Source organism: Delphinus delphis, chromosome 10, assembly GCF_949987515.2.
Source record: "Delphinus delphis chromosome 10, mDelDel1.2, whole genome shotgun sequence".
Taxonomy (NCBI): domain Eukaryota; kingdom Metazoa; phylum Chordata; class Mammalia; order Artiodactyla; family Delphinidae; genus Delphinus; species Delphinus delphis.
In genome coordinates this window covers 29723095-29744706 of record NC_082692.2, presented here as the reverse complement: position 1 = coordinate 29744706, position 21612 = coordinate 29723095, and the positions used below count along the sequence as shown (strand labels likewise).

The following is a 21612-nucleotide window of genomic DNA, read 5'->3' as shown; positions in this document are numbered from 1 at the left end:
TGGTAAATGTTTATGCACCCAACATAGGAGCACCTCAATACATAAGGCAAATACTAACAGCCAAGAAAGGGGGAATTGACAGTAATTCAATCATAGTAGGGGACTTTAACACCCCACTTTCACCAATGGACACATCATCCAAAATGAAAATAAATAAGGAAACACAAGCTTTAAATGATACATTAAACAAGATGGACTTAATTGATATTTATAGGACATTCCATCCAAAAACAACAGAATACACTTTCTTCTCAAGTGCTCATGGAACATTCTCCAGGAGAGATCATATCTTGGGTCACATATCAAGCCTTGGTAAATTTAAGAAAATTGAAATTGTATCAAGTATCTTTTCTGACCACAACGCTATGAGACTAGATATCAATTACAGGAAAAAAATCTGTAAAAAATAAAAACACATGGAGGCTAAACAATACACTACTTAATAACCAAGAGATCACTGAAGAAATCAAAGAGGATATCAGAAAATACCCAGAAACAAATGACAATGAAAGCACGACAACCCTATTTCACCTCCTAGAGAAATGGAAATAAAGACAAAAATAAACAAATGGGACCTAATGAAACTTAAAAGCTTTTGCACTGCAAAGGAAACCTTAAACAAGACCAAAAGACAACCCTCAGAATGGGAGAAAATATTTGCAAATGAAGCAACTGACAAAGGATTAATCTCCAAAATTTACAAGCAGCTCATGCAGCTCAATTATCAAAAAAACAAACAACCCAATCCAAAAATGGGCAGAAGACCTAAATAGACATTTCTCCAAAAAAGACTACAGATAGCTAACAAACACATGAAAGGATGCTCAACATCACAAATCATTGGAGAAATGCAAATCAAAACTACAATGAGATATCACCTCACACCAGTCACAATGGCCATCATCAAAAAATCTACGAACAATAAATGCTGGGTAGAGTGTGGAGAAAAGGGAACACTCCTGCACTGTTGGTGGTATGTAAATTGATACAGCCACTATGGAGAACAGTAGGGAGGTTCCTTAAAAAACTAAAAATAGAACTACCATATGACCCAACAATCCCACTTCAATATGCCAAGATCCCCAACAATCTCGGCATATACCCCGAGAAAACCATAATTCAAAAAGAGTCATGTACCACAATGTTCACTGCAGCTCTATTTACAATAGCCAGGACATGGAAGCAACCTAAGTGTCCATCAACAGATGAATGGATAAAGAAGATGTAGCACATATATACAATGGAATGTTACTCAGCCATAAAAAGAAACGAAATTGAGTTATTTGTAGTGAGGTGGATGGACCTAGAGTCTGTCATACAGAGTGAAGTAAGTCAGAAAGAGAAAAACAAATACTGTATGCTAACACATAGATATGGAATCTAAAAAAAAAAAAATTGTACTGAAGAACCTAGGTGCAGGACAGGAATAAAGACACAGACATAGAGAATGGACTTGAGGACATGGCCGGGGCAAGGGTAAGTTGGGACAAAGTGAGAGAGTGGCATGGACTTTTATATACTACCTAATGTAAAATAGATAGCTAGTGGGAATCCGCGGCATAGCACAGGGAGATCAGTTTGGTGCTTTGTGACCCCCTAGAGGGGTGGGATAGGGAGGGTGGGAGGGAGATGCAAGAGGGAGGAGATATGGGGATATATGTATACGTATAGCAGATTCACTTTGTTATAAAGCAGAATCTAACATACCACTGTAAAACAATTATACTCCAATAAAGATGTTAAAGTAAAAAAAACTCTAAGGAAAATCCTTCTAATTGTTGATATTTAAATAGATGAGAGAACAAGAAAACACGGAACTTTGTTTCATAGTTAACATCAGGTAGATTTCAGGGGAAATGACGTGCTCTGAATAAATATAATCTGTGTTAAAACCTGGTTATAATCCAAGAGCAAAATTCCCAGTTTCTTTCCAAAAGGCTATGTGTCATTTTCTTACTTCAAATAGTCTGCTGATGATAGCTCTGGAGGTTCTAATCATAATTCCTTGGACTTCAAATTATTTTTAGCCCATCATTTCAACTGTTCAACTCCAAAATAATATTATTATAAAACTACCTTTATATGGCTTGAAATAATTCCTAATCCTCTGGGCTATCAAGATTGCTTACAAAACCAATAAAATTCAGAACAAAGACTTCCAGTAATTGTGTTCAGGCAACAGAGTTTGGACTTCAGCAGTTGGCAAAAACAGTCCAAGTTTGTGAAACAGCGATCATAAATCCTACTCTTAATGTCACACAGAGCCATACTTTAATGTAGAAAAAAAAAGGCTCTTTCCCCCAAAAAATGTTGGCTATGTTTTACAACGTAGCCTAGTAATAGATTTTACAATTAGAAATCCACATCCACAAGGGAAGGTTTGATCCATTTAGACTCTGTTGTTAAAACGTCAGAGAAATCCGAAGTAAACTTTCGCAAGACCTCGAAAAGGAATATTTACTCTGATGGCCAAGAATGCTTCCACTAAATCAAGCTGACTCTTAAAATGGAAGCTTCATATTCTGGAAAATGCTTGTACATAGACAACCTCATTCCCTAATTATTTCAAATCAAGGAGTTAAGCATTTTCACGCAAATTCTTACAACACACCCAAAACAATTCTACCCGCTTGAGCAAAGCAAGTCTCATATGGCCAACCAATTTACCTTTCTAATAAGTGCTGCAGGACTTGGGGCCCAATTTAAGAAACTATTGTTAGAACAGTCATCAAACTGCAGGAAGAGTAAGGGGGAAAGAGAGCTTGTGCTGCGTAGGGAAAGGTAAATTAAGCTTTGGGCAGAATAGGGGAAAATAAAACTTTTTTTTTTTAACAACATCTGCTTCCTAGCCCAAGGAGTATCCCCTGCAATCACTATTCCCAACACCATTGTTAGACAGACCTCTGAGCGGCAGACATCGAGATCTGATTCAACACAGTCTCCCATACAATCTTGTTGTGTGTACCTCCAATGTCAACTGATAATAGAACAGGCTTTTCTGCTCTTGCTATGCATGCCAAGAAAAGTGCCAAGTAAACATTTTCAAAAACTTCCAAACATTAACCACAAAGAAGCAATGGAAATATTGGGGGGATAATGCCACATCTCCCCCTGTTTCAGGAGCAGAAAGGCTTCTTACCTTGCTCTCATCCCCTTCAAACACCGACTGGTGGACATTGCATGCAAACAGTGAGTTTGGGAGGTCCGTGAAGTCCGTGATTGCTTGAAAGGCCTCCTCCGTGAAACACTGAGTCACAGCCCAGTCTCTGTCTATGCAGCAGAGCAGGAAGAGTCCTCCATCTTCCGGGATGTGCCCCTGCTGCCCCAGGCTCCTCGTCCCAATGAAATAAGAGTCTCCCCTCATTCCTGAGGATACAGAGACGGATGCATGTTAGAGTAGGATTCGATTCCTTAAAGCTTGGTTTGAAGGTCGCAGTTCTGGAGTGTCGGGGGCAGAGAGGCGAGTGTGATTAGGAAGAGAAGCAGGGGCTGTTAGAAGGGGGAAGACCCAGCAAGTTCACATTTTCCCCTTGATCTCTGAGTTACAACTTCCCACACAGCTCTGCTCTGGGCAAGAATCCAGTCCCAGCTATGGGCAAAAAAAAAACCCACTTGGGCAGGACTGGAGTTGGAGGCCAGGGGCTCCAGCCTAGCTATTCAGTGTTTACTAGACTGGGAACCTTGGAAAGTTATGTAATTTCTCTGAGCCTTGCTTCCTTAAGAGAATCAAATGGATTCAGACAAAAATGCACATAGGAAAGTGCTTTGATAAGTTACATGATGAATGATATAATACCACGACCATTACTGCTAATGCTTATCACTTCTTGAGTTCCAGGAATGATTCTAAATGATTTGCGTGCCTTAACTGACCTATGAAATCTCCATCTATGTGGTTGGTACCAATATTATCCCCATTTTACAGAGGGGAAAAGCTAAGGAACAAAGCAATTAAGTAACTTTGACAGGGTCCATGACAAAATGGCAGGACTAGGATTCAAACTCAGGGAGTTTGGCACGAAAGTCTGCTCTCCTATACCACGGAAATGAAGCAGATCAAAATTACTGCAAGTCTGTATTTAAGGAAGTACAACCTATTTCATCACCACCTGAATCCTGATTAGGGTAACTCTAATAGTTAATCATCTATCCTAATGAGGACACACACACACACACACCCTCTTCTGCCTGGGGTCATTACTCTAATTTGTGAACTCTGGATCTTAAAAAATCACTACTATCTTGGCTGATCCAAGGTATACAGATTCCCCACCCTCAGAGTCCCCAGTGTGAAGCTTTCCAGTATTAATCTCATCTACCTGTGTTCCATGATTCTATTCTTTCATTACCCCTTACATTCAAAATTCTACCCAACTGCAGCCAGTTGGAGACTTTTTCCAATTTTTGATACTGGTACATAATTCAATAGATTTCATCAGCTTTCCTGCATACTTCAACAACAGTCAATGTCTATATTTTTCCTTTGTATCTATTTTCATGTCTATCATACTATTCTGTTCAAAGATCAGTGATTAAAGTCCCAGAAGGTGAAATAACTTGCCCATGGGTACCCAGATAAGACTGCCTGGCAATTACCACGTGGCTGCTGGATCATCCTCTGTTTCCCCCAATCCCAGCAATGCAGAACCTCAGGGTAAAAGACAGAAAGGCAGTACCGCAAAGTGTCACTCTGCCCTCGCCAAGTTTAGGTAAGACGTAAATTCTAGATTCCCACACAAGTATGGGTTTCTACTTATATCCCTCTCGAACTCTGAATGCAGTATTGTGATGAGGTTGTTTTTTCATTTTTCCTAGAAACAAAGCCTAAATGGCATCCTGATAAACAGTATTTGATGGCAATATAAATGATGCATTACATAGAAAATCTTAGGCCTGGTTGGATACAGGAGCCAAAAATGAAAGAATCTGAAATAATAACTAAAAAATTAGATCACTACAATTGTGGAAAATAAAAATGTCATTCTATATAAAATATAATAGAACCATTCCTGTATTCTAAAGTTCTCAAAACTCCAATTAATGCAACATTTTCTGTATTTAAATCAATAAAATATGTATTTTAAATAAAAATATGGTACATGGTTTAAGCTTTATTTTTTTCCATAATGAATTCAAAATATATGAACATTTTTATTTTAAAAAAATTTTTTTATTATTATTTTTTGCCCACACTGCACAGCTTGTGAGATCTTAGTTTCCTGACCAGGGACTGAACCCAGGCCCTTGGCAGTGAAAGTGCAGAGTCCTAACCACTGGAGGAATTCCCTATGAATATTTTTAATTAGAAGAAAAAACTTCAATGAAATACTTAAAAGTATTTATTTCCCTTCATATTCATTTACACTGTTGCTTCAGATATTTTAGCATAATATGTATAATGACTATCACATTATTATTAGAGTACTAATTCTTTTAATAGTAAAAATAATTACTAAGAACATTAAGACACTTTTACAGGTGACCCTTGAACAACGTGGGGGTCAGGGGCACCAAGAGACCACGCGGTTGAAAATTCAAGTATAACTTTAAAGTCGGCCCTCCTTATATAGGGTTCCACATCTGCGGATTCAACCAACCTCAGATCCTGTAGAACGTACTCCGTGAAAAAATTCTGTGTATAAGTGGACCTGCACAGTTCAAACCCATCTTGTTCAAGGGTCCGGTGTATTTTCATCAATGGATTATAGGAAAACCTTCTGATAATAAAGTTACAATCATCCAGTATCATGAAATATAGATATTGTCAATTTTGGTTTCATTTTTAATCCTGTCCTTCTTAGATAACATTTTAAAAATTAATCAGAATGGATCCCATAATGTTCTTAAACGGGTCTGACACTGTTTCAATTATTCTTTTTTTCAAAGAGAATTAAAATCCATTGCTGAACAAATTAATTAAATAGACCAAATATTAAGCCTCACTCAGGACTCATTTTAATCTACCCAAATAGCCTTAACTTCTGTTCTAAGCTGTAACAATACGATTACCTCTGTAAGACTTTATTTTAAGCTCATTACTTTCAGTCAAGATTTAAAAGGTGAATGCATTTTTGGCAAACAACTTATTCTACTTACATGGAGAAATACTTTAGAAGTCAGAGCGTTGAACAAAGAAACCCTGGTTTCTCTTCCCAGTTCCACTGCTGACTCACCTCATAATTTGGAGAAATCTATTGATCATTCTGTGACTCCGTTTATGTTTGTAAAACAGGAACAAAAAACCCTATCTGCCTCCCTCGGCTAAGTAGGAAGAGGCAGAGGAATGAAATAGGGATGAAAAAGTGATCAAAATCAGTGTTAATCACTCGTAAAAGGATATGTACTCGGAAGCACTATAAAAGCACATCATTAGGATCATCTCAGAGCAAGACTATTATGCTTTGGTATAACCACTAACCTTCAGTAAACCCACATAAACAGACAGAAAGGGAAATGCTCAAGATGAAAGGAATTCCAGCAACAACTGACTACATAGCTTAAGAAGATTTACTTATGTTGTCATTATTTCTAAATCTGAGGTTGGTCATCCAAAAGAGAACAGCTGCTTTCAGCTCAAAAGGCAACTCTTCCAGGAGGGTTCTCCGACCTCCCCCAGGACCCATGAATTTAGCATCCTTTCTTTGCAGTCCCTGAGTACCAGCCTAGCCTAGCCCTCGCACAGTTCATTCTGCACTGCGACTACTGTATCTCCAACCAGAATGGTATTTCTTGAGAGCAGAGACTGAGCTGCCTTCGTCCAAGGTATCTTCAGCCTGGTACATCTAGAAAGCCCTCAAAATATTTGACTGAGTTAATGAATTATGTAAAAAGGGGTCACTGTCAGGAAAAAACAGACCAGCAAGTGAGTTACAATGATCGACTTAAAATATATACTCTAAAAATGTTATTTATTTCAAATGTATACACTAATAATAAAAATTAACCCACTCATTTCAGATTTAATTTTAAAAATGAAAGATAACAAGAACCACTCAAAGGATTCCTTTAGCTAAAAGTAAAAATTTGTGGAGTATAACTAAGATAACATGTATGTTTTTTTGATTATATGAGTTTACTGAAGAAAAAACTGGCAAAATCAGAAAGGTATGAAAAAAGAAAAGAAAACCATAATCCTGCTATCCAGAAAACTCCGTTAATATTTTGGCATATTTAGTTCCAGCGTTGTTTTTTCATGCGTAATTCTGAAACAAAATTGAGAGCTTGCTGTTTAGTATCCCACACTGATACAGCCAAGAGCAGTTCCCTGTATCATTACATATTCTTTGAAACATTAATTTTAATTGCCACATAGAATCCCAGTGTATAGATCTGTCATAATTTATTTAACTATTCTTCTGTTGTTTGACATTTAGAAAGTATATATTTCCATCATTACATTTATCTGGAAAAGAAAAACCACCATCTACTTTTAAAATATAAAGTCTCCCCAGGGAGAACCTCAAAATTTCTTGAGATGCAGAGAAGAGACATTTATATGAAATATTGGAAAGAGCCCCAGGGGCCTACTTGGGTTCTGGTTCTTCTGTAAGTTGCATGTTTTCTGAGCTGTGGTTTCCATGTTAGCAAAATGGAGAAAGACTGCGGTCTTGTCTACTGTGAATATCAAGCGAAAGGAAGCAAGTGAATGTCTTCTGAAGGCTCCAAAATAATATGTGAATTAAAGCCACTTATTACTATGTACAAGCTTGTCAAGATCAGAGGAACCTGGCACTACAGAGGCGGTTGCCATCCACCACTAATAAGGCTGTAAACAAGTTTCAGACTTCAGTGAACGTCCATGATGTGAGCCCATGTCACTAAAATGAGACACAAGCAGGGATGCCCGTGAATATTTGCTATGGGTCTGGTTGGAGAGCCAATAGAAAGGAAAGTTATTTATAGGGCAAAAAAGAGTCATTAAAAATAAAAAAACAAAAAACACTGCCCCTCCCCCAACACCACCAAGAGCAAAAATAACTGTTTATTTAAATATTACAAAGTAGGTGGCAATGAGAATATAAATGATTGAATTGGACTCCTTTTAAAGGAAGAGGAAGCCTGGAGAGTGGAAGCTTCTCAACTGTTTCATTACTTTGCTACAATGTGAAAATGTTTTCATCCAAGATCCTCAGAAGACCCGACAGAACTTATTAAATAAACAATAAAAGACCTAAAATGAAGACAGTATGGTTCCTACCACGAAGACTAGCCACTTGACACTTAAAGATGCCTGATCAGCATCAAAGAAGTAGCAACTGAATAAATATTTCCGGCGTAAGTGAATATATTCTCTCCCCCTCAATAAAATTAGATGATCTAGATGATCTAGATGATCTAGATTTAGATCATCTAGAATTAAATGATCTAGACATTACTGGGTTTCTACACAAGGAATTAATCTTTCCAAAACTCCCACTTTTCACTCCTAACAACATTTGATATGGTACAAATCCAGGGAAAGAGAACTCAAAGAGACATCTGATTCTGTCGGATACCATTATTGTCACAGGGTTAACTATATGCATGAGATTTAGATTTCTGAATTGCAGAATCCTAAAAAATACGACCTTCCTAGGAATGGGGTGTAGCTTGTGAGAATGGGGAGCCATGCATTTTGCCCATGGGAGTTCTGATCTAGACAATCTTAAACTAGATATAGAAGGAGAGGGAAATCACAAATAAGCCCATGAGAACAGCAGAGAGCCATGGCAGGAAAAATAAAATTGTAAGTATCCATGGAGATGTTCATACTAGCTTCACTGTCAAGTAAAATCACCCCATTAATAGTGTGATGTGTGATCTATGAAAAAGGCAAATGGCACCTTGGGAGGGGTGGTGTGATGATAATCTTGAGTGCCCTGAACATGCAGAAACTAACATGGCTGATTCTGAGTACCCCCTAGAACAGAAAAACTGGAATTTTTTCCTAAGGAAACTATCCCATCTTATTGAGGGGTCAAAAGTCATGTCATCTAAGAAACAGGGGCATTGGGTAGACATAGCATAGGGAAGCACAGGCAAGAATTCTTGAGTGAAATCACAGTTGCCTTCAAACTCTGAAAGAGGAAATATTTTTCGTGTGTGGCACTAAGAAAGCAGAAGTCAACCAGGGAAAAATAATTTAGTTTAATAAAAGGAGCCATGGATCGTTTAACAATTCGGGTTAAAACAGAAATGTCTTGCCTCGTGTCTCAGTGAGCAACTTGTCCCAGTGACAGCCAATGAATAAGCTCCACAGAGCAGGTGATATCGATCTTGTGGGATTGTCACCTAGGGAAGCCAAGGACCAGGGAGATGGCTGGCTGACATTTATTTTCAAGGTCCCTTCTCACCTTGATATTTTTATCTTTCCATGACTGGAAGAAAATACACAAGAAAAGAGACATCTGTTTATCTCTGGGCTTAAAGGTGCTCAAGAAAGGGGAACTTATATATAACCTGTAACAAAAGCATTCTCCAGGGTTGAAACTTTTATCTGATGCTCATAACAAACCTGCCTATATTTTTTGTCTTCTAGGTTATTCAAACTAGAAAGCAGGAGGCGGCCGAAGCCGCGACAGTCGTGCGGACGTCTGGCCAGATACACCAGAAATACATCTACACGTGGAACAACTCCTACAGAACACCTACTGAACGCTGGCAGGAGACCTCAGACCTCCCAAAAGGCCAGAAACTCCCCACGTACCTGGAGGGGATTAAAAGCGCTGCTTAAAGGAGCTCCAGAGACGGGCGCGAGCCATGGCTAAAAGCGGGACCCCAGAGACGGGCATGAGACGCTAAGGCTGCTGCTGCCGCCACCAAGAAGCCTGTGTGCGAGCACAGGTCACTATCCACACCTCCCCTCCCGGGAGCCTGTGCAGCCCGCCACTGCCAGGGTCCCGGGATCCAGGGACAGCTTCCCCGAGAGAACGCACGGCGCGCCTCAGGCTCGTGCAACGTCACGCCGGCCTCTGCCGCGCAGGCCCGCCCCGCACTCCGTGCCCCTCCCTCCCCCGCGGCCTGAGAAAGCCAGAGTTCCCGAATCAGCGGCTCCTTTAACCCCTTCGGGTCTGAGCGAAGAACAGACGCCCTCCGGTGACCTACACGCAGAGGCGGGGCCAAATCCAAAAATGAGCCCCGGGAGCTGTGAGAAGAAAGAAGAGAAAGGGAAATCTCTCCCAGCAGCCTCAGGAGCAGCGGATTAAAGCTCCACAATCAACTTGATGTACCTGCATCTGTGGAATACCTGAATAGACAACGAATCAACCCAAATTGAGGAGGTGGACTTTGAGAGCAAGATTTATGATTTTTTCCCCTTTTCCTCTTTTTGTGAGGGTGTATGTGTATGCTTCTGTGTGAGATTTTGTCTGTATAGCTTTGCTTCCACCATTTGTCCTAGGGTTCTATCCTTCCGTTTTTTTTTTTAATATTTTTTCTTAATAATTATTTTTTATTTTAACAACTTTATTATATTTTATCTTACTTTATTATACTTTATCTTCTTTCTTTCTTTCCTTCCTTCTCTCCTTCCTTCCTTCCCTCCCTCCCTTCCTTCTTTCTTTCTTTCTACTTCTACTAATTCTTTCTTTCTACTTTTTCTCCCTTTTATTCTGAGCCGTGTGGATGAAAGGCTCTTGGTGCTGCAGCCAGGAGTCAGTGCTGTGCCTCTGAGGTGGGAGAGCCAACTTCAGGACACTGGTCCACAAGAGACCTCCCAGTTCCACATAATAACAAATGGCGAAAATCTCCCAGAGATCTCCATCTCAACACCAGCAGCCAGCTTCACTCAACGACCAGCAAGCTCCAGTGCTGGACACCCTATGCCAGACAACTAGCAAGACACGAACACAACCCCACCCATTAGCAGAGAGGCTGCCTAAAATCATAATAAGGCCACAGACACCCCAAAACACACCACCAGACGTGCACCTGCCCATCAGAAAGACAAGACCCAGCCTCATCCACCAGGACACAGGCACTAGTCTCCTCCACCAGGAAGCCTACACAACCCACTGAACCAACCTTAGCCACTGGGGACAGACACAAAAAACAACAGGAACTACGAACCTGAAGCCTGCAAAAAGGAGACCCCAAACACAGTAAGATAAGCAAAATGAGAAAACAGAAAAACACACAGCAGATGAAGGAGCAAGATAAAAGCCCACCAGACCTAACAAATGAAGAGGAAATAGGCAGTCTACCTGAAAAAGAATTCAGAATAATGATAGTAAAGATGATCCAAAATTGTGGAAATAGAATAGACAAAATGCAAGAGGGCTTCCCTGGTGGCACAGTGGTTGAGAGTCCGCCTGCAGATGCAGGGGACACGGGTTTGTGCCCCAGTCCGGGAAGATCCCCCATGCCGTGGAGCGGCTGGGCCCATGGGCCATGGCTGCTGAACCTGCGTGTCCAGAGCCTGTGCTCCACAACAGGAAAGGCCACAACAGTGAGAGGCCCATGTACCACAAAACAAAAACAAAAACAAAAACAAAATGCAAGAAACATTTAACAAGGACATAGAAGAACTAAAGATGAAACAAGCAACGATGAACAACACAATAAATGAAATTAAAAATACTCTAGATGGGATCAAGAGCAGAATAAATGAGATAGAAGAACAGATAACTGACCTGGAAGATAAAATGGTGGAAATAACTACTGCAGAGCAGAATAAAGAAAAAAGAATGAAAAGAAATGAGGACAACCTCAGAGACCTCTGGGACAATATTAAATGCACCAACATTCAAATTATAGGGGTTCCAGAAAAAGAAGAGAAAAAGAAGGGGACTGAGAAAATATTTGAAGAGATTATAGTTGAAAACTTCCCTAATATGGGCAAGGAAATAGTTAATCAAGACCAGGAAGCACAGAGAGTCCCATACAGGATAAATCCAAGGAGAAATATGCCAAGACACATATTAATCAAACTGTCAAAAATTAAATACAAAGAAAACATATTAAAAGCAGCAAGGGAAAAACAACAAATAACACAGAAGGGAATCCCCATAAGGTTAACAGCTGATCTTTCAACACAAACCCTGCAAGCCAGAGGAGAGTGGCAGGACATATTTAAAGTGATGAAGAAGAAAAACCTGCAACCAAGATTACTCTACCCAGCAAGGATCTCATTCAGATTTGACGGAGAAACTAAAACCTTTACAGACAAGCAAAAGCTGAGAGAGTTCAGCACCACCAAACCAGCTTTACAACAACTGCTAAAGGAACTTCTCTAGGCAAGAAACACAAGAGAAGGAAAAGACCTACAATAATGAACCCAAAACAATTAAGAAAATGGGAATAGGAACATACATATCGATAATTACCTTAAATGTAAATGGACTAAATGCTCCCACCAAAAGACACAGATTGGCTGAATAGATACAAAAACAAGACCCATATATATGCTGTCTACAAGAGACCCACACAGACTGAAAGTAAGGGGATGGAAAAAAGATATTCCATACAAATGGAATCCAAAAGAAAGCTGGAGTAGCAATTCTCATATCAGACAAAATAGACTTTAAAATAAAGACTATTAGAAGAGACAAAGAAGAACACTACATAATGATCAAGGGATCAATCCAAGAAGAAGATATAACAATTGTAAATATTTACGCACCCAACATAGGAGCACCTCAATACATAAGGCAAATATGATAGCCATAAAAGGGGAAATTGACAGTAACACAATCATAGTAGGGGACTTTAACACCCCACTTTCACCAATGGACACATCATCCAAAATGAAAATAAATAAGGAAACACAAGCTTTAAATGATACATTAAACAAGATGGACTTAATTGATATTTATAGGACATTCCATCCAAAATGGAATTTTTCTCAAGTGCTAATGGAACATTCTCCAGGATAGATCATACCTTGGGTCACAAATCAAGCCTTGGTAAATTTAAGAAAATTGATATTGTATCAAGTATCTTTTCTGACCACAATGCTATGAGACTAGATATCAATTACAGGAAAAGATCTGTAAAAAGTACAAACACATGGAAGCTAAACAATACACTACTTAATAACGAAGTGATCACTGAAGAAATCAAAGAGCAAATAAAAACATACCTAGAAACAAATAACAATGGAGACACGATGACCCAAAACCTATGGGATGCAGCAAAAGCAGTTCTAAGAGGGAAGTTTATAGCAATACAATCCTACCTTAAGAAACAGGAAACATCTGGAATAAACAACCTAACCTTGCACCTAAAGCAATTAGAGAAAGAAGTACAAAAAACCTCAAAGTTAGCAGAAGGAAAGAAATCATAAAGATCAGATCAGAAATAAATGAAAAAGAAATGAAAGAAACGATAGCAAAGATCAATAAAACTAAAAGCTAGTTCTTTGAGAAGATAAACAAAATTGATAAACCATTAGCCAGATTCATCAAGAAAAAAAGGGAGAAGACTCAAATCAATAGAATTAGAAATGAAAAAGGAGAAGTAACAACTGACACTGCAGAAATACAAAAGATCATGAGAGATTAGTACAAGCAACTCTGTGCTAATAAAATGGACAACCTGGAAGAAATGGACAAATTCTTGGAAATGCACAACATTCCAAGACTGAACCAGGAAGAATTAGAAAGTATGAAAAGACCAATCACAAGCACTGAAATTGAAACTGTGATTAAAAATCTTCCAACAAACAAAAGTCCAGGACCAGATGGCTTCACAGGCAAATTCTATCAAACATTTAGCGAAGAGCTAACACCTCTCCTTCTCAAACTCTTCCAAAATATAGCAGAGGAAGGAACACTCCCAAACTCATTCTACGAGGCCACCATCACCCTGATAACAAAACCAGACAAGGATGTCACAAAGAAAGAAAACTACAGGCCAATATCACTGATGAACATAGATGCAAAAATCCTCAACAAAATACTAGCAAACAGAATCCAGCAGCACATTAAAAGGATCATACACCATGATCAAGTGGGGTTTATTCCAGGAATGGAAGGATTCTTCAATATCCGCAAATCAATCTGATACATCATATTAACAAACTGAAGGAGAAGAACCATATGATCATCTCAATAGATGCAGAGAAAGCTTTCGATAAAATTCAACACCCATTTATGATAAAAACCCTGCAGAAAGTAGGTATAGAGGGAACTTTCCTCAACATAATGCAGGCCATATAGGACAAACCCACAGCCAACATCATCCTCAATGGTGAAAAACTGAAAGCATTTCCACTAAGATCAGGAACAAGACAAGGTCGCCCACTCTCACCACTAGTATTCAACATACTTCTGGAAGTTTTAGCCACAGCAATCAGAGAAGAAAAGGAAATAAAAGGAATCCAAATCGGCAAAGACGAAGTAAAGCTGTCACTGTTTGCAGATGACATGATACTATACATAGAGAATCCTAAAGATGCTACCAGAAAACTACTAGAGCTAGTCAATGAATTTGGTAAAGTAGCAGGATACCAAATTCATGCACAGAAATCTCTTGCATTCCTATACACTAATGATGAAAAATCTGAAAGTGAAATCAAGAAAACACTCCCATTTACCAATGCAACAAAAAGAATAAAATATCTAGGAATAAACCTACCTAAAGAGACAAAAGACCTGTATGCAGAAAATTATAAGACACTGATGAAAAAAAATTAAAGATGATACAAATAGATGGAGAGATATACCATGTTCTTGGATTGGAAGAATCAACATTGTGAAAATGACTCTACTACCCAAAGCAATCTACAGATTCAATGCAATCCCTATCAAACTACCACTAGCATTTTTCACAGAACTAGAACAAAAAATTTCACAATTTGTATGGAAACACAAAAGACCCTGAATAGCCAAAGCAATCTTGAAAACGAAAAACAGAGCTGCAGGAATCAGGCTCCCTGACTTCAGACTATACTACAAAGCTACAGTAATCAAGACAGTATGGGGCTTCCCTGGTGGCGCGGTGGTTGAGAGTCTGCCTGCCGATGCAGGGGACACAGGTTCGTGCCCCGGTCCGGGAAGATCCCATATGCCATGGAGCAGCTGGGCCACTGAGCCTGCGCGTCCGGAGCCTGTGCTCCGCAACAGGAGAGACCACAACAGTGAGAGGCCCGCGTACCTCCAAAAAAAAAAAAAAAAAAGGACATTATGGTACTGGCGCAAAAACAGAAAGATAGATCAATGGAACAGGATAGAAAGCCCAGAGATAAACCCACACACATATGGTCACCTTATCTTTGATAAAGGAGGCAGGAATGTACAGTGGAGAAAGACAGCCTCTTCAATAAGTGGTGCTGGGAAAACTGGACAGGTAAAAGTATGAGATTAGATCACTCCCTAACACCATACACAAAAATAAGCTCAAAATGGATTAAAGACCTAAATGTAAGGCCAGACACTATAAAACTCTTAGAGGAAAACATAGGCAGAACACTCTATGACATAAATCACAGCAAGATCCTTTTTGACCCACCTCCTAGAGAAATGGAAATAAAAACAAAAATAAACAAATGGGACCTAATGAAACTAAAAGCTTTTGCACAGCAAAGGAAACCTTAAACAAGTCCAAAAGACAACCCTCAGAATGGGAGAAAATATATGCAAATGAAGCAACTGACAAAGGATTAATCTCCAAAATTTGTAAGCAGCTCATGCAGCTAAATAACAAAAAAACAAACAACTCAGTCCAAAAATGGGCAGAAGACCTAAATAGACATTTCTCCAAAGAAGATATACAGACTGGCAACAAACACATGAAAGAATGCTCAACATCATTAATCATTAGAGAAATGCAAATCAAAACTACAATGAGATATCATCTCACACCAGTCAGAATGGCCATCATCAAAAAATCTAGAAACAATAAATGCTGGAGAGGGTGTGGAGAAAAGAGAACACTCTTGCACTGCTGGTGGGAATGTGAATTGGTACAGCCACTATGGAGAACAGTATGGAGTTTCCTTAAAAAACTACAAATAGAAATACCATATGACCCAGCAATCCCACTACTGGGCATATACCCTGAGAAAACCATAATTCAAAAAGAGTCATGTACCAAAATGTTCATTGAAGCTCTATTTACAATAGCCCGGAGATGGAAACAACCTAAGTGTCCATCATCAGATGAATGGATAAAGAAGATGTGGCACATATATACAATGGAATATTACTCAGCCATAAAAAGAAACGAAATTGAGTTATTTGTAGTGAGGTGGATGGACCTAGAGTCTGTCATACAGAGTGAAGTCAGTCAGAAAGAGAAAGACAAATACCGTATGCTAACACATATATATGGAATTTAAGAAAAAAAATGTCATGAAGAACCTAGGGATAAGACAGAAATAAAGACACAGAACTACTACAGAATGGACTTGAGGATATGGGGAGGGGGAAGGGTAATCTGTGACAAAGCGAGAGAGAGGCATGGACATATACACACTACCAAATGTAAGGTAGATAGCTAGTGAGAAGCAGCCACATAGCACAGGGAGATCAGCTCGGTGCTTTGTGACCGCCTGGAAGGGTGGGATAGGGAGGGTGGGAGGGAGGGAGATGCAAGAGGGAAGGGATATGAGAACATATGTATATGTATAACTGATTCACTTTGTTATAAAGCAGAAACTAACACACCATTGTAAAGCAATTATACTGTAATAAAGATGTAAAAAAAAAAAAACTAGAAAGCAAGAATTTTTAAACATAGGAAATAATGATCTACAAAGGAAGAAACCTGAGTAGGACATACTCCAAAAGCAACTTAAGTTTGAGTTTATTTTTCCTTAGACAAAACAATATTAAAGATTCGACTCATCTGCTTTTCAAATTAAGAAAAAGAATGTAAAACTTTTTGCAACAAGGGCAACAAATAGGAAAAAGTGTGCCTTGATTCCATGTTATAGCCAGCTGAGGAGGATAAATAAGGAAATAGGATAAATGGAAGTGATTAAGGAATAATTCCTTCTGACTTTAAATTCAGTTTTCATTGAAAAACAAGTAAATGGATTAGGGGAGATGTGTTAGTTTGGAAGAAGTTAAAGGTGACCATGTCAGCTTGAATATTAATGATCAAAACTAAGAATGCAATGTTGCATTAATAAGTAGTAGAAAGAAATGCCTATAGCTATTTTTAAATTGAATATAAGGGTAAATAAATCCAACACAATTTTTTTTAAAGAATAGAAACCTCAACTTATAAGTTTTACAGTGTTTAAAACCCCTTTAGCTCTAAAATTATTCTTCAACGATACCTGGGGCAAAGTAAGCTGATGAGAAAAAAATTTATGTGAATAATGATAATCATTTTACAATTAAATCATATCAGCTTCCAGTTTTGGTCTGGCCTTATGGATGAGGTCCTTTTGTCACCTAGCTAGACCCTCTTCGGGATAAGCCAGGCCTTTTCCTCATTTTGCCCAACTTATAGGGAGACTGAAGTATAATATTAGCAACATCAAACTATCCCAGCCATCCTGGGATACAAAGGAGAGACATGATATTCTTAGGCTGGGCTCCAGAGAAACCCATTAGAGCTCTTTTTGAAATATAATGGAGCCTATTTAATTCAGCCACAGAATTTTCACACCCGCCGTGCTGTGTGAACCTCCTGCTATTCTTGATACCATTTGGGATCAGTCTTGAAAGAACCAAGAGGACACAGTGTTCAACTTGTGGTTTTTCAAAAGAAAGTATCCACATTCCTCGCTCATAGCTCCCTTCAGGACACCTTCTGGGACCACTGTTCCACTGGAAGCTCCCACAGAACAATAATTCAATTAATTCAATTCCCCAAGGAAGCAGCTTCTTATACATTTTTATGAAGTTACAAAAAAAAAAAGCAAGCTGTGGCCACCATCTCCTTTTGTATTGGCTTCTACAGCAGAATCCAGGACTATAGACTCACCCATCATAACATCTTTACACCTGTAGGGTTTTAATGCCCATGGTCTCCCTGGAAGATTTGCAAATACTGTATATTCTTCCAACTGACAAAATAAAAAGGGAAGGAAGACCCTCACATCTATGCAGGGTCAGATGGGACAGGTAGTTAGGGCCTTTGTAGTCCATTTTCACAGCCCTAACTGACAACATCCAGAAAATGGGTTCCAAACAGGCTTCCTGCAAGAGTAGAGAGTCAGAGAGAGGAAACATCACCTTTTATGAAGGGTATGAAGGTGAGAAAGTTGCTCTTAAAGATCGGAAAATCTGTTTCTACAAAGAATAACCTACAATAAACCAGAGCTTTATTCAACAAAACAAACAAGAACTATTGGAGCCCTCACCCAAAAGAGAAGAGCTTCAGTCATTGTATTAGTCAAGGTCCCAGCAGGAAACAGATGGCATGCTCAAGTCGGAGAATCTGAAAAGAGTTTAATAATGGAACTGTTGACAAAGGTGTGGGCAGGCTCTAGGGAAACCACAAAAGAGAATGCAAAAGCCTGGGCTAGCACCATCCCTAGACCAGAAGAGCTGAGAAGAGGGGAGAGGTTTCCAGAACCGGGACACAGAGGGTTGAGTGGAAAAGGCCCCCACTCAGGTTGAGGGCTACAGCCCATCCTCAGTGCCACCACAGAGAGGGTGCCAGGGGACTTAATATCCCCACCTTGCTCTCTTTCTCTGACCTGCTGGCACCTTGCATTGGCCAAACCCAACTGGGAACCAGAGGGCAAGGGAGCTGGGATGTGGAATATATGGGTCAGCCCCTGGGGCACAGAATGAAGAGGGATGGACAGAGGCTCTCTGGGACCAAGTGAAGAAATCAAGCACCGTCTTCATAATTGGGTGGTAGCCTAGAAATGTGATAGGTTAATTTCAGTGGAACTCAATCTAAAAATGTATAATGTCACAGATTCACCCTTTTTTTTTTTTTTTTTTTTTTTGCAGTACGCGGCCCTCTAACTGTTGTGGCCTCTCCCGTTGCAGAGCACAGGCTCCAGACGCACAGGCTCAGCGGCCATGGCTCACGGGCCCAGCCGCTCCGCGGCATGCGGGATCTTCCCGGACCGGGGCGTGAACCCGTGTCCCCTGCATCGGCAGGCGGACTCTCAACCACTGCACCACCAGGGAAGCCCACAGATTCACCATTTCTGACTGCCTTTTTCTTTTTCTTAAGAACAAAAAGATGGAAAGGGGAATGAGCAACTCTGCTTCAGGACCGATGCCTGCACCACTGTGGAAGGGGTATTTCTGAGCCCAGGAAGTAGGCAGAAGTCCACCCTCTCATCATGGCTGTAAGATGAAGTTTAAAAGAAAGCCCCAAGTCTCCAGAGAAGCCAAGTAATTATATGCAAAATAACTTCACCGGAGAGAATGACACTTCTAAAGGGAGCAGTGAGGCAGGTGAGGGTTGCTATGGTAGCCAAAGTAAGATGTAATCTTTCCCCTTCTGCTGTCAGAGGGGACTTAGGGGGCTGGGGCGAAGGGGCAGAGAGTAAGAGAGGCTGCACCTTTGAGGAAAATCCAGCCAAGAAGGGTCTGGGTTATTCAGATATTCTATTAAGAAAGGAAAGCCAGACTGGAAAGCTGCCAGAGGACAGGTGGGTTGCGGAGGGCTTGTCAGAACTCATTAGGAGGCCAAGAAGGCTGGCGACACTCTCTCTAATAAGATTAGCAGATAATGATCAGCTCGACTGTAAGGTCTTTTTAATGCAAATATAAAGGAACTAGAAAGAGAAAGATGAATATCCCTATCTCAGTCCCCAGCATAGCCTATGCGACTTTTTTTCTCAAATACAGCTAAATGTTCAGGTTACTTCCACATTAAAAATCTTCCATAACTCCCTAAGATCTAGTAAGTTCAATAAAAAGAGTTCTTCCGCCCAGCAAACCTGGACACCCACAGGAAGATGACGGTCTTCCTGTCCAGATGTATCTTACTCTCCTGTCGGTGTGAGAAAAGAGTCCTAAGTCTCAGCGTCAGTCTCCACATCTGTCAATAAGGACAATAATAATAACAACAACAGCAACAGCAATTATGAAGGGCTTCCTTTGTTCTGAGGGCTTTATCTATCAAACGTATGGACAGCTGTGTGGTCCCGTGTGGTCCACTGACTCAAGCTTTCCTCGCTTCTAAGCCTTTGTGTTGGCCCCCAGCCCCTCCTATCGACATCTTGCTCATCCTGAAAGCCACACCTGGGGCCACCGCCTTCACACCCCACTCTGAGCCCCACCTGCACAAGAAGAGATCACCCCCTCACTAACCCCAATCATCCTGTGTCCGACCTCTCACAACACTTACTTTGCTGTGCCTCTTGTGAAATAGAATTCATATTTCATGGCAATACAAGAAACATTGAAACATAAAAAATTCTTCTCTGCCCTTTGGTCTCCCATCTCCCCCCACTGTGCATTGTGTATCTGCACTTGGCATCCACCAAACCTCCCCATTGGCAGGAATACGTGCTCAACCATAAAGAGCAACATTCTCCTCGCATCAGCAAGACAACTCCTTAAAGATAACATTCCTTCTTGATCTTATAAGGGGTCACATGACCCACCACCATGATGCTTAGACCTGGATGATGTAAACTGTCAATAATACATCATTTGATGTACAGCCCTCTGTCTCAAAAACTTATAGAACTGGGCTTCCCTGGTGGCACAGTGGTTGAGAGTCTGCCTGCCGATGCAGGGGACATGGGTTCGTGCCCCAGTCCGGGAAGATTCCACATGCCGTGGAGCGGCTGGGCCCGTGAGCCATGGCTGCAGAGCCTGCGCGTCCGGAGCCTGTACTCCGCAACGGGAGAGGCCACAAGGGTGAGAGGCCCGCGTACCGCAAAAAACAAACAAACAAACAAACAAACAAAAAAACTTACAGAACTGTTCCTTGACTTCTAATGGGCAGAACAGTTCTCAGAGCTTTCTGTGATGCTCTCCCCGGGTTAAAATCCTCAAATTCAGCTCGAATAAAATTTTCCACTTCTTTCTTAGAGCAACTGATTAATTTTTCATCAATACTCTCCTTGTACTTTTCTTATTCTTATCCTCCACTTCCTGTTGGGGTCAGGGGCTCTGTGTCGTCCACCTGGATAACCCCTGTCGCTGCTAAATAAGATCTTTACCCCTAGAAGGTAACCTCTGGCATTTCTTGAATTGAATGGATTTCAGGAGTCCTGCCTTCGACTCTCAGCTTCCCAGTATACTTGCTGTCTTTGGGCAAGTTACTTCATCTCTCTGCGTTCAGGGTCATGACCTCTGCAGTAGGGATCACAGGAGTGTTTCCGCCTTAGAGTACTGTTTTGAGGATTTAACAGCTAACACGATAGGGCCTTTAGGACAATGGGACACACAGGCAGTGCTCAATAAATGTAACCATCATTAGTATTGGCCATCTTAGTTCTTTCACGTGACACAGGATCTCGTCCCCTCTTTCCTGGAGTCATCAGTCTTTTCACACCTAGAGAGGCAGCGAGCAAAGTGTAGACTTTGGAGTTGGTCTGTTGGGTCTGGCACCAGCAATTCCTAGCTGTGTGACCTTGGACATGCTACTGAACATGTCTGGGCAGTGTATGCAACACGGGGGCCATCCTGGTACTGACTTCATAGGGTTGTTATATGGATTGAAGGAACTCTAAAGACAGACGAACCCAGATTCTAATGCCAGCAATGCAGTCCCAGTGCTGGGTGACCATGGGGGGGAAGACTGGGCTGGCAGCTGAGGCCT

At 40.5% G+C, this 21612-nt stretch overlaps 1 protein-coding gene across 2 annotated transcripts in view; it reads right to left on the bottom strand.

The window, feature by feature from the left end:
* Window positions 1-21612, bottom strand: part of RCAN2 (regulator of calcineurin 2) — a 265692-nt gene that overhangs the window by 216120 nt on the left and 27960 nt on the right. Inside the window, exons 1-2 of one of the 2 annotated variants that reach the window (XM_060021715.1) lie at window positions 6097-6187; window positions 3140-3366 (exon numbers count right to left, since the gene is read on the bottom strand). In XM_060021715.1, the coding sequence (XP_059877698.1) occupies window positions 3140-3364 (225 nt within the window). In that variant the 5' untranslated portion in view covers window positions 3365-3366; window positions 6097-6187. Of the gene's footprint in view, window positions 1-3139; window positions 3367-6096; window positions 6188-21612 lie in introns of those variants that run through there. The other variant, XM_060021714.1, reaches the window with a different exon arrangement.